This window comes from Chionomys nivalis, chromosome 1 (assembly GCF_950005125.1).
Source record: "Chionomys nivalis chromosome 1, mChiNiv1.1, whole genome shotgun sequence".
NCBI lineage: Eukaryota > Metazoa > Chordata > Mammalia > Rodentia > Cricetidae > Chionomys > Chionomys nivalis.
Window position 1 is genome coordinate 119,375,036 of NC_080086.1, and position 14,362 is coordinate 119,389,397.

The 14,362-nt window shown below is 49.1% G+C and overlaps 1 protein-coding gene across 1 annotated transcript in view; it reads right to left on the reverse strand.

Moving 5' to 3' along the window:
* The window catches only part of Prkce (protein kinase C epsilon), a 514,529-nt gene that overhangs the window by 25,888 nt on the left and 474,279 nt on the right, over positions 1-14,362 (reverse strand). The window contains exons 13-15 of the mRNA XM_057762421.1: positions 13,983-14,121; positions 7,417-7,605; positions 2,004-2,150 (exon numbers count right to left, since the gene is read on the reverse strand). Coding sequence (XP_057618404.1) covers positions 2,004-2,150; positions 7,417-7,605; positions 13,983-14,121 — 475 coding nt within the window. The remainder of the gene's footprint in view (positions 1-2,003; positions 2,151-7,416; positions 7,606-13,982; positions 14,122-14,362) is intronic.

Consider the following 14,362-nt stretch of genomic DNA (forward strand, 5'->3'; position numbering starts at 1 on the left):
AGGTAGCCACTGACCGAGGTGTGGTTCCTCTCCAAATGTCTTGTGATAGGACCCATAGGAGCCGAGCAAGGACGAGAGCACTACGAGACCACATCCAGCTAAAGATTTGAAACTCAGTGAGGATGTCCTGGATTGATGGGGCTTTCAGAGCTGCCTTAGGAACTTGAGTTTCTCACCATTGCTCATTACTAGGAAAGGCCCGTGGTCACTTCTTTTTACCCCGTCATCTGTTAGACCCCAGGGAGAGCCTAGTCCCAGCGACTCCATTCATTAAAACATCCTTTGTAAACTGTGGCTCAAGCTTGCTCTCATTTCTTTCCTTCTAGGAGTTTCTCTACAGCACTAACTTCCTGGCCTTTGCTTCCCTTCATAGCCCTAGGGGGGCTTCCTTGGGCCTCTTCACCATACACTCTCTTGAGAGGCCATGCCTATTCCTCATCCAGTCTTTCTGGCTCTGATTGGTCCTCCCTGCATCTGGCTGAAAGTGCCTTCTGACATAGAGTCTCAACATAAATTCAAGCCATTCTATGGATGGCAATGACATCTGACTGGCCCTTGGTCTTGTCTGGGTTCTTGTTATTTGGGGCTGCATGGTTATAATTCTGCTTCTTATTTCTCTAGGGATTAAGTCAGATTACATAGAAATTATAATTCACCTCTCAGGTTTGATCCTTCAGTTTCTTCTCAACCTCTGGCGACCTGCTTCATATATTCTGTCGGGTATCCAGTTACTCTTCCCCCTTTGAGACTACTTTAGTGGCCCCGGGCCGAGCCATCAGATAGGCTGACACATGCAGCGAGCTCTGTCAGCCCTACAGCCAGAACCTCAAACCTTCCCTGTGTACAAAATCCACTGTATGAACTTGGCACGGGGTGGGGTGGGGTGGGGGTGGAGGGGCAAGCTGAGGTAAGATGGGCTAAAATGGAAGGGAGGTTCGCAGAGAGAAACGGACTGGCCTGTTCCAAGCTGTGTGTCTCTCAAGAAGCACACAGACCAAAGCAAAAGCAAAGTCGGAATGCTAGCAAGCCTTAGCCTATGTCACATCAACTTGTCACTTTTGGCCTTGTCTATGGTCTGGAGCATACTCATCACCTGGCAATCACCTTCCAGAATATTCTAAGATTAATTCCTCTCTGGGGGCCCAAGGGACACTTGAGGGTCTTTTCTATCCTTGCAGGTGGGGGAGGAAGGTCTCCTCTGACAGAACATGGTGACCACGGCTGGTTGATGATCTCAGGTCTCCTGCCAGCCTCACAGGTCTGGGATCCTGTCTGAGAAACTCTTCCCTTTGGTTCCCAGGTGCTTGAAGCTGGCTGCCCAGATTCTCAGCCTGAAGAACTCACTACCTCATGAAATACTGGAATTTAGATACCTCTCTCTCGGGATTACATTGCCTGCTCTTTGAACAGCCATAGTAGGTCAGGTTGCAGGACATGGCCTTGGTTCCCCAGCCAAGCCTTGAGTGTAGTACTCTGTCCAGCTTTCCAAGTGTCTCGTCCCTTTGATCTCCAGCCCTCACCTGTGCTTGGCACTGCACATGGAGGTCAGCCCATACTGTGCCCCTCAGCAGGCAGAGGGCAGGAACACATGAGAGACAGGACTATGATGGACCCAGAACACAGGCTGTCCTCCCCGCAGGACCTGGGGTCAGTCTTTCTTGCAATAGACACTGAATCTCACTTCACTCTCTGTCATACAAGGACCACGACAAACACTTAGGTCATGCTTTCCTTTACATAGATGCTTTCAAAGCCAAAACCCCATTGCTCTCTCAAGAAACATCATCATCTCTGTGTCACGTGGAGAACTAGGATCACTATGGCTGCCAGAATAAACAAACACAGTGCGGCGATAAGAGCACGGAGTGGCAGGTGTCATTGTTGACAGTCAACGTCTAAGGCCTCAGACTCTCCTAGGGGAGACCCCTCCCTGGGCTTGCAGCCACACCCCAGGTACAAAAGTGCCAGCTGACCGTGGAGGGCAAGGGCTGGGACCCACTTACAATTCTCGGCTTGAAGGGGGGCTTGATTTTCTTCTGCTCCAGCAGCACCCAGTCAATCTCCTTGAAGAATGGGTGCTGTTTGATGGCGTCTTCTCCGTTCTGTGCCGCCACACAGCCCAGGCGCTTGTGAGGGTTCTTGGTCATAAACTGTGGGAGGAAGGCATGAGAGAATTACTGACGGAGGCTCCCAGGCATGGGTCATGAGGGATATCTTCCACATTGCTTCCCATATCTGCACGGACACACTAGGGGCCTCCCTCCCACTATGTTCTGCCCGTGAATATGATGTAGCATGTGCCAAATAGTATTCTTAACCCCGGACAGATAGGCACTTATCTCCGCATGAGGTACGATTGCTAGCTCTACTTTATAAGGAAGGAACTTAAGGCCAGAGAGGTAAACTGGGCTAAAGATGCACAGCTGGCAAGGTGCCAAGTTGCTATTAGACCCTAACGGCTATTCTCTCATTGTATCTGAAGTTCAAGTCTTTTCAGCAGAGACTGAGATCTGATATACAGAAGTAAGGAAAGGTAATGAGCATGTAAATATATGCAAATATATGCAAATGACAATGTACCTCCCACCTCTTTCCTTTCCCAACCACCTCTTGTTTCTTTAGTTAGTTTGAATTTCCAATTGCCACACAAAAAAGCCCATGTAGGGTCCAGCAAGATGGACCGGTGGATAAAGACACTTGCCTTTACCAAACCTGACAGTCTGTGTTGGATCACTGGGTCACACGTGATGCTGGGAGAGAAGCAAGGCCTGCTAATTGTTCTCTGACCTCCACGTGTATGGCATGGCGCATGGGTATGGGTGTATGGGTATGGTTTTGGCGCCTATCCAACATATTTTTCTTTTTCTTTTTTTTTTTTTCTTTTGGTGTACACTGGTTTTCAGCTATTTGGCTGAAGTTATGTTTATCCCAGGACTGACTGCTTTGGTAGACATGAACTCATCATGCAGAACATGGAAGTTTGTCACTGTGACTTACTTATGAGCACTAAAAGTAATAACTTTTCTCTAACTCACATGGACATTTTTTAAAATTACATGTGTGTGTGTGTGCGTGTGTATGCATGTATGTCCATGTGTGATGTGTGTGAGTGTGTGTGTGTGATGTGTATGTGTGTGTATGTGTGTGCATGCGTATATGTGTGTGTATGTGCGTATGTATGTGCGTGTGTATGTGCGTGTGTGCATGTGTGCGTGTGTGTATGATGTGTTTTTCCTGCATGTGTTGGAGATCAAGGGCAACATTTTATAGGGCAAAGGTCAGTGGGAAAAGAACCCCAGAGGACAGACTGTGGTGGAATTGCAAGGCTCACCAGCAAGTGAGAGCTTCTTAAGCAGGAAAGGGTTAAGGTTAGAGGTCAGGGTCCCACCACGTGCCCCTGGTGTTGTCGAACCCAAACCACATGGGCATGAGCTTGATTCTCTCAGACAGGAAGGCACAGAGAAGACGGGGATCAGTGCTTAGAAGCCTCAGATTTGTAGACGACCCATGATCCTCATCTCTGGACTAGATCTTCCTCTACACACACTTGCTTGGCACAGGGCGACGTCTCATTTGAGTCCTGCCTACTCTTCAGGGTCTCCATACAGTGTTTGCATATTCTCTAAGAAGCAATCAAGATGCAGTCCTCTGCAGCTGGCTGGAGCGCCACATTTCTTGTCAAGCTAAATTATAAGCTTCTCTAAAGGCCACGCCCCCTTGATGAGCTGCCTCCTACAGGGTGCCCAGTAGGTAAACTGTAAAGACTGAACAGGATGCTGAGGGCTCAGTCTTGTGGGATGGAGCCGAGTACGAGCGGTGTTAAGATGGCTGCTCTTACTGTTGAGTGGGTTGTTCTCTGCTTTACAATACAAATGGCCTTCTCTAGATCCTGAACCACCTCCACACAGGTAACATCCTTCAGAGACATCTCTAAGGGCAGAGTCTTAGAAAATGGGGGCTAGGAACATTGAGTGACAACCTAAGGGAACGGGATGGGGGTTCCAAAGAGAATCAGAGGACTCCACCCTTCCATAGCCCTTCCTGCCCCCCTCTTCTAGCAGAGGAAAGATAAGCCTCAGGGTGAGGCCCTGGGGTAACACTCTGGGCCAGAGCTCTCCTCTTAGACCTTAAGCAGTTAACACAACATGACCTCTAACTCCTGAATCTCTGCAGGTCAACAGTTTCCTTTTTTGCCTCAAAATTCATTTTTAAATTTTAAAATTATGTGTAGGTATATATGTGTGGGGGTTTTTGGGTGGGAATGGAGGGCAAAGTTCAGAAGACATTGTAACTTGGGAAGTTAGAATTACAGGTGGGTGTCAACTGCTCAGCATGGGTGCCCGGAATCAAACTCGGGTCCTCTGTAGCAGCAGTACATGCTCTTAACCACCAGGCCACCTCTCCAGGCCCAGGTGTCAACAGTTTTCCTACTCAGTTATCCTTTGCTGTGGGGCTGGCCTGTGAACTGTACGCTGTTCAGCAAGATCTCTGATACACCTCAGTATATCTTTATACCCAGCCCCGCCAACTGTGTCAACTCCAATATCTCCAAACATTGCTGGATGTGTCTACAGGGAGGACGTCAAAACCATGGTGCTGGCTGGGCCATCTGAAGAGAGGGAGGGAAGGGAGAGAAGAAGAGAGGGAGGGAAGGAAGGAGGGAGGGAGAGAAAAAAGAAAATGAGAGACAGAGAGAGGGAGGGAGGGAGGGAGGGAGGGAGGGAGGGAGGGAGGGAGGGAGGGAAAGAGTCAGAGAAAGGAAGAGAGGGAAGAAGGGAGATGGGGGAGGAAGAGAGTGAAGCCACACACTTGTCTGCTGTGTGGGCCGAGGACCCTGACAAGGGGGCTGAGCTGGTATCTACCAGGCACAGTCCCGCTCTCTCCAGTGCTGGAGATTAGCTGCCTGGGGCCAGGTGGGGATCTCAGAACTAGAGCAGAAGGCTCATCACTCCGGGATGCTCCTTGGTGGGGGGAACCCATGAGATAGCTGCCCAAGGGCTTTTCTAAGTGTAGAGACAGGCAGACACAACATCCAGTAGAAGTGAGAACCCCTTCTTTGAGAATGAGATAGATGTAGGGCCTCCTGAGTTCTGTTTCAACAAAGAAAGGTAAAGGAGTGAGAATCTGACTCTGTATCTTCTTGGTATACACCTAAGGAAGTTCTGGAAGGTTGTATAAAACTCCACAGCTGAGTCATCCCCTACAGAGCGTAGGGGACAGGCAGATGGACATGGGGACAAAACGAAGCCCTGGTAGCATCCCATGTTGTGCTTTTGGCATTTAAAGGACTCATTATGTGAGAACACAAGGCTGTGGAGGGCCCAGAGATGGGGCAGCACTCAGGACTTTATTCTACTCGGGGATCAGTGAGAAACCCCAGCAAGGAAACAACAAGGGCATGGATCAAAGGGTGGTACCTAAGGGTGACCCGTATGACCTCGGCTTTGACCTGCACACCCTTCTTAGGGAAGGAGTTCAAAGCAGAGAGTGCTGTTCCAACAGGCTGGCTTCTAGCTGCCTCTTGGAAAGGCTGGTCTGCTGAAGGAAGCTCTCACTGCGGCAGGCCTGTGCTTGGCTGGAGGTAGGGAGTGGACACACTCCAGACAGGTGTGGCTCTCAAGCAAACTCCAAGTCACCTGTCACATCACTGTCTTGTATACCGAAGGCATTTCACCTTGTCAACTGGGTCAAAGGGAACAGCACAGAGAGCAGCCATCTTCCATGTGGCAACGGACACTGTTTGTGGCGCTTAGGATGTGCCCGCCATTGTCTGCAGCTCCCAGGATCTGTGAGGGAAACTGATAAAACCCCTGCCTTGTCCTGTGAGAGGGCTTCCATCCTCATGGCAACAAACAGACTACAAATGGATAATTTTGTAGCCAGGCATGGTGGCGCACTCCTTTAATCCCAGAACTTGGGAGGCAGTGGATCTCAGTGTACAGACTGCCAGGACAGGCTCCAAAGCCACACAGAGAAACCCTGCCACAAATACACTTTTTAAAAAGGGTATATTTTTAAATTAACTAATTTACTTCCGGGGTGGTGAGTGCAGGCCCATGAACACTGCCATGGGCACGAGGAGGTCAGAGATCAACTCCCTGACGAAGCAGGATCTCTCCTTTGTGCCAGGCTGTGTAGCCAGTGAGCTCCTGGCTGTTTGCAGCTTCCTCTCACTGTGGCAATGTTAGGAGTGTAGGTGACCCCACTGCGTGGGGCTCTTTACATGGCTTCTGTGGACTGAACTCAGAAAGCAAGTGCTTTTGCCTGCTAAGCCATCGCACTGATGGGGTTTGCTGTTTTTGAGACAAGGTCTCAGGTAGCCCCGGTTGGCCTCTAAGTCACCACGTGGCTGAAGAATAGCCTTGAACTCTTTTTCTCCGCCCTCAACTTCCCTAGCGCAGGTGTGACAAGCCTGCGCTGCTTTGACTAAATTATACATGGCTGGGGATAGAACTCAGGGCGTCATGCGTCATGCTTGCTAGGCGAGCACTTGACAGCTGAGCCACAGTCCCAGTCCTCCACAGTCTACAGGAAGTCAAAAAGTGTTATGGGGATGAATGAAGGAGTTTCCATTTTGAAAGTCCTGAGGGTGGGGTAGAGCAAGCCTCCTACACAGCAGGGCACTTGTCCAGGGAGTGGCAGAGGCAGCAAGGGGGGACAGAAAAGAGGGTGATACGGGCCACCAAGAAATAACAAGAAGTGTTTTAACAGAGGGGCTCAGATAAGCTGCCAGTCTTCAAACATGGGGGCCACGGAAGGAGTGAGGCAGGGGAAGAGTGTGTGATTCCAGACTCCTGCAAAATGCGTGTACATCACAAGATGTTATGACTTTTATTAGTTATGACAATTGCTGCAAATTCCCTATCTGTCATACAAACAGCCAGCATTCTTCATAAAATATATAGACTAAAGTGAAGACTGTGAGTCCAGAGCCCTTGAACAGGCTATGAATGTGGCTGTTCAACTACTGAACTCTGTGCTGTTCTGAAAGAAAAGGGAACGTAGGACTAGAAGCTGAGGCTCCTGGGCTATCCCAGGACTCTGCCTTGGTCTAGCACTGTGATCTTGGGCAAACTGATTGGTGAGCACGCACAGACACAGAGATACACACACATACACAGACATACAGACACACACAGATACACACACATACACAGACACACACATATACACATATACACACAGACACACAGATACACACAACATTCGCAGACAGACACACAGAGACACACACAGGCACACAGGCACACACACAGAGACACACACACACACACCACATACCCACAGAGACACATACACACAGACACACACACACATACACACACACACACACACGCCCCAGAGGGGGGCGAGAGAGGAAGAGGTGGGGAGAACACCCTCAGGCAGCAGAGCCAAAGGTGAGGGACAGTGACTCACGGCTTTCAGGATGCTGACGGCCTCCTTGCTGAGCCAGACAGGGTACAGTACGTCATCATGAAGGATGGATTCGAACAAGTCATCCTCGTTGTCGGCCTCAAAGGGGGGCTGCCCCGCCATCATCTCATACATCAGCACCCCCAGGGCCCACCAGTCCACCGAGGGGCCATACTCCAACTCCTGCAGGATCTGTTCAGGAAACGGAGCGACAGGGTCATTTAAGAGCCTCCCCCAGGAACACAAGCTCTCATGGCACCTTTGTGTCCCTACCTTCGCTTCCCACTTGCTCCACCACAGAGTGGAGTTGTGCTCCCCCACAGAGGCTTACCCCAGCACCTCCAGAGAGGACTGTGTGGGGGAGGAAGATAGAATGTGGGAGGTAAGCAGTCCTCCTCCGGCACAGCCAGCATCTAACCTCTGGTGGAAACATCTCTTTGTTCAAGCTCCTGAGTTGCACTGAGGGCCACTTTCAAAAGAAGAGAGCACAGTTTGACACTGAACTCTGGGTTAGGGGCAGGATATGCACTTCAAAAGGCCATGCTGAGAGGGATGTGTAGCAAGCCCAGTCCTGTTGTCACACACAGCTGGAGGGAGGAGGAGCAATATGCTGACTGTCCAAGTAGGAAAGAGACCAGGATCTTTTATTCCCCCTGAGCTAGATACCCATAACTAGCCTGGAATTCACTCTATAGACCAGGATGACCTCGAACTCACAGAGAGAGCTTCCAGCCTCTGTCTCATGAGTGCTGGGATTAAAGGCATGCACCACCATGCTTGGCTTGAACTAGAAAGCTGCTATTCCTTAAGTGGTAACCAACACCAAGCTTACCTGAGTCCCATAATCAAGGGAAAGAAATAACAGAAAAGACATCTTCCGAAACTCACCTGTTCTACCCAGAAAGGTCCACTGTGTTCTGTCTAAAGACCCGTTCTCGTCTTTTCTCCTGGTTCCCTGAGTCTCACCAATGAACTTCTCATTTAATAGACCCTATAGATCCCAGGGCCTGTCCCTGGGACAGCCTTGTGAACAAATGCTATCTCCATGGGCAAAGTCAAAGTTCAATCTGTCTTTGACAATGGCCATCCAGCCTCAGCAGTATCCCCTCATCCCAGACGTGGCTTATCTGGCCCAATGGGCAGAGTCAGAGAAGTAACTTAGGTTGAATCCATGTAGGAGATGCTAAGCAGCTTTCTGGAGCAGTCCCAAATTACTTGGGATTAAACAGAAATCGATAGACACATCTAAGAACCCTAAGGACACGTGCAGTCTAGAAACCATCTAACTCTGGGATGGAGAAGACTGGGAGACGCTGTCGCGACCTCTACAGTATTTTATCCGTTTTTTTAGCACGTGGGGTTTCTCCAGTCAGTGCTAAGTGTAAAATCAGAACTATTGGCTGCACCAGACTGGGGCCGCAGCCAAAGCCGGGTCTTCTTCCAACCTCCCGAGATCTAGTCGGCAGGCTGGCTAACCAAGTCTCAGTGGTACCCTGATTTCTTGTCCTTCAAGGTCAGGCCTGTGCCTGTTCCTCCAGAGAGTCTTTTCAGATTTCCCTAGCATTCTCCTGTTCCCTCAGGCCTTGTCCATTCCTAGGGGTTGCGAGCACTTCCCTTATATATATTGCCATTTCAGTCACTGTTTTCACAGCCCGCATTCTCCTGGGAGCATCTGGAAAGTACGAGAAAGTTATTCCCCATCATTTTCCAGAGCCTGCTGCTGTGGCCAGCCCACGCATATACTCAACACGCTACCACTTCACACCTTCCGCTGAGTCTGCTGCTGTGGCCAGTCCACTCATATACTCAACACAGCTACCACTTCACACCTTCCACTGAGCCTGCTGCTGTGGCCAGTCCATGCATATACTCAACACAGCTACCACTTCACACCTTCCGCTGAGCCTGCTGCTGTGGCCAGTCCATGCATATACTCAACACACTATCACTTCACACCTTCCACTGAGCCTGCTGCTGTGGCCAGTCCATGCATATACTCAACACACTATCACTTCACACCTTCCGCTGAGCCTGCTGCTGTGGCCAGTCCATGCATATACTCAACACACTATCACTTCACACCTTCCACTGAGCCTGCTTCTGTGGCCAGCCCGCTCATACACTTAAAACACAGCTACCACTTTGCACCTACCACTGTGTGTCTATCTTATCCAGCGTATCCTATTAACTCTGAAGCTCATGGACTCTAACTGATAAGGTGGGTACTTCAGCATTTTGAGGTGCATGGTTAGCATCTGTACCTCTGTGGTTTGGTACCTTGTCTACTCTCAGAATGGGTGATGCAGTGGAAATTGCAGGGTGGTTTTATTCAGCCTTCCTAGGTTCCCTTTGAGCTTTGATTTTGGTGGAATCACTTTTAACTTCCCCTTAGGCTCTGCCCCAATTATCCATGGCTTGATTACCTTGCCAGTCATGGAGCTGATAGGGAGGGTTAAGTTTTGGACATCATGGGAGGGTACGTGGTAGGGAAGCCAGCACTTGAGAGGGTCAAGTGTTGAGTTGAGAGAGATGAACAGGAACCAAGCGTGACCCAAAGCCATTTCCTGAGGAGCACGGGCCAGGTGTGGAGAAAGAAGGGGGTTTGAGAAGTGTCAGAGGGGTGCAGCAAGTGTGTATGGGGGAACTGGCAGTGCTGATCCCTCAGAAGGTGGCTCTGGTTTCAGGGCTAGCCTCTCCTACTTGAATAAAGGTGTTTGCCTTCTGAACTACTCCCACCTTTAATCCCATTAGAGTCTTAAAGCAGCCTGCTGAGATGGGCAGGCCAGGCATTAGGATTCCCATGGGAAAGATAGGAACCCAAGGTTTCAAAAGACTTCCTGACTTCATCGAGGGTACATGGGGACATTCTGGGCAGATCTGGACGCAGTTCTCAGTACTGCTTCTTTTTTTTTTTTTTTTTTTTTTTTGGTTTTTCGAGACAGGGTTTCTCTGTGGCTTTGGAGCCTGTCCTGGAACTAGCTATGTAGACCAGGCTGGTCTCGAACTCACAGAGATCCGCCTGCCTCTGCCTCCCGAGTGCTGGGATTAAAGGCGTGCGCCATCATCGCCCGGCTCTCAGTACTGCTTCTTATACCCCATTATATAATCCAATGGTGAAGACAGCACGGATGGGAGCTACACTTGGCCAGTCTTTGTCGTGGGCTGGGCACTGTGCTCTGTGTCGTGGGCTGGGCACTGTGCTCTGTGTCGTGGGCTGGGCACTGGGCACTGTGTCGTGGGCTGGGCACTGGGCACTGTGCTCTGTGTCGTGGGCTGGGCACTGGGCACTGTGCTCTGTGTCGTGGGCTGGGCACTGGGCACTGTGCTCTGTGTCGTGGGCTGGGCACTGTGCTCTGTGTCGTGGGCTGGGCACTGGGCACTGTGGTATGGCACGTGCTCAAGAAGCAGAACTTTACCCTCTCACTAGCCCTCACCAAGGCAGGCACACCGTTCTTGATCAGCTGCCATTCGCCTACTATAAGACCAGCGTTTGTTTGCCATTTCCAGGGCTCTAACGATTTTATACAATGGGCACAAAGGACAGATGGGCAGGAAGAGTTATGGAGCTTTGTGCTAAGCACACTCAAGATTCTTGCTAGTGTGCCACTTTACATGGAGCTGGACTGGGCTTCTCCTTCACCGTGAAGTGCATGTTTTTCTTGGGCAGGATCCTTAACTATTGTCAACTCTTTGACCCTTGTGGCACTGGCTCACAGAGGGACAAGAATAGGAGCTTCTCATGGTAAAGAATGAGCATAGAGGATGAGAAAGTGAGTCTCAGTGAGACTCCCTCCTCTCCTTTATTTTTCCTTGCCGGCTGCCTTGCTAAGGAAACACATTAGCAGAGAGGCTGAAATCTCTGCTTTTAGAAGACCAAAGCTCCAAAGAGCATCGAGCTGTGGAACCCACAAGCCTCACTCCTGAGCTCTCCCTGGCCCCACTTGTGTCTCTCCTTTACCCTGCCTGCTTGTTGTTATTGTTTGTAGAAACTTGATCCAGTCATAAAGTATTGAGAATAAATCCTAAAACTAGAGGTTCAATATCAGCACAAGGAATCAAAGGCAATGCCTGTTTTTCTTAAAGAAAAATCTCCCCAGACATTCATTGGATATCTTGCAATGTCATCAAAGTGTAAGAAGCTATAAAAACAAAACCCACAGGGTGAATCTTTCTCTGAACACTTAAAACATTTTTACATGAGTATTCTAAAGAGGAAGTATAAGAATTTCAGATCAAAGACACATAGGTTCAAATTCTAGGTAAGAGGCCATTAGAGCTGCTACCATGAGCCAGGTGTACAAGTGAGCACAGGTATTCTATATCCACAATTAGCTCACGTGTGCAGGAGACAATGAAACGTCTGGAAAAGCAGCACTAACTCCAGGAGACAGCCAGGGAAATGATAGCTAACACTATCACCCCCATGACCATGAAAGAAAAATGCAACCCAAGCAGTTACATTCTCCAGCTGTCCGGTTCAAGTTCACTAAGATCAGAATGTTTGAAATATTTTGTGACACAGGGTCTCAGGAAGCTCAGGGTAGCCTCGGGCTTCCTATACAGCTGAGTGTGACCTTGAACTTCTGAGTCTCGTGATTCTACCTCCTGTGTGCAGGGATTATAGTCTTGTACAATCAGGTTTGGCTTATGTGGTTTCTAGGGGTGCACTGTGAAGGTTCTGCTCAGCCTGTTGGTGTGTACTGTGGTAGCCTGCCTTCTTCCTGGGATGGATGTGATGAAGACCCACCTCCAAGGACACCCTCAGATAGTAAGTTCATGGATCCTTCAGGCTTGAAGTCACATTCCTGGCTCTTTTTATCCTAATTTGTGTTCATCATTACAAGCACTAATAAACCATTTGCTCTATCTGTACTATTTTAAAATTTTGTTGTATTGATTAGAGCAGTGTGTGTGTGTGTGTGTGTGTGTGTATAGAGGTCATACATCATGGTGAAGGTCAGAGAACAACTTTCATAATTGGTTCTCCCATTATCCCTTTAAGAGTATTCTAAAGATTGAACTTGGGTTGTCAAGTCTATGCTATAAGTGTGAAGCAAGAGAGAGAAATTGGGGTTCAACCTGAACATCCGAAAAGCAAAGCAGCCAGCCATTGGCTCTTACCTCAACCTCAATCCAAAATGGCGATCCTGCCTCCAGGAATCTCAGAATCAGACTGTCTGAGACCTGTATCCTCTCTTTTTATAATCCTCCCTAGGGCTAGGATTAAAGGTGTGTACCACTGGGATTAAAGGTGTGCGCCACCATTACCAGGTCTGTAAGGCTGACCAGTGAGGCTGTTTTTCTCTCTGATCTTCAGGCAAGCTTTATTGAATTGAAATGCCACTATACCAGTACTTTTTCTTGCTGAGCTACCCCACCAGCTTTTTAGTTATGCTATTTAAGTTTCCTGAAAATGGCCAAAATGCTGTCATCCCTTGGCTTCCACACAGGTTGAAATGTCATTCATTCATCCACGCATTCAAAAGAAACCTGGGTGCTGGACTGTGAGAATGCCCAGAGTGAAGCAGACCCTGCCTTGAGAGGACTCACTGCGTGGAGACGTGGTCCTTCCTTCTCCTTGGTTCCACTCTGACCCTTACTATGGTTTCTAACAATCCTCTCCTCATCCCTGTACTATGTATTCTCTGCAAGTCGATTTCTCAATTCTAGATGCTCCAGATGCTTCTGTACCTCTGAGACACTCTCCTGGCTCGGGTACCTTTGTTCCGATTATAGATGTGTCACTCTCTGTCTAGACTAACAGTTCCTTTAGAAGAGAAACCGGAGTCTCAGTCAACTCCGTTCCCATACAGCTTCGTCTAGCAGGTGCTCAAATCACGTCCACTGGAAGGAAGCCTCTCCACACAGGCAATACTTAATGGGACTGGTGCCTCTCTCCCATCTTAATGCCTCAAAACCATCAAATAAATTTAATTGTCTATGGGGCTATAAGGCTAAGTGTGAATCATGCCTGCTGAGTATCTCTTGGTTTGGGACAGACTGCTCTGGAGGACACAAGCCAAAGAGTCACCTCATGGTGAGCACGCTATTCCCTTAACTTTCACACAAGGCGAGCACAAGGCAACCCTCTGGTGAGGCTCACAGTGGACATCTCTGACCTTTACTTACACCGTTCTCTTGCTCCACGCATGTGACTACTCTGTAGACTTGTGACCTCAGTGCAGACGGCAAAGCCTTTCTGGCTTCATTATGGATGATACATTCAGTGAAGCCACTTGCTTCACTGTTCTGATTGGGAAGAAGTGAAAGCTCTCCTAAATGTCGACCAATTTCTCTTAGCCCTAGCTCTGGACTAGGATGGGCACGTGACACTTTGTAAGGACTCACTCAGGCCTGGGGACTAGCCTGTCTCTCTCAATCCACCTATCCTGTCCTCCTACTACCTCATCCTTCCGGAAGAATCACAAAACCATCTTCCTTCCGTGTCTTACTCATAGAAGCCCCCCCTTTCCGGATCCTTCTCTTAGCACCTTTGGGTGATCGGCATTGGATTGTTGCTTCAGCCCTGATACTAAGAGAGAGAAGTGGTCTTTGCACACGGGGCTCACCTCGGGGGCTATATAGTCGGGGGTCCCACAGAAGGTGGTAGTGGTCACACCATTCAGAATCCCTTCCTTGCACATCCCAAAGTCAGCCAGCTTGCAGTGACCTTCTGCATCTAGAAGGATGTTGTCCAGTTTCAAATCCCTGTAAGATAGGTTAAGGCACATGGTTAGCCTCACAAACACAATGGGGTCTTCTTGTGTTAGACACACCCTAGGGAAATCCCCAGTGAAGGGAGTCTTGGGAGAGGGGGTGTCTGACCTGCCTCAGACTAACCCTAGTCTGGGGCATCTCCCAGCTTGTTAGCCTTCAGCAGTACTTACAACTCAACAAAACTCCTTCATAATCTCCTGGCTGCATTAAAGTTTGGACTCATATCATTTAG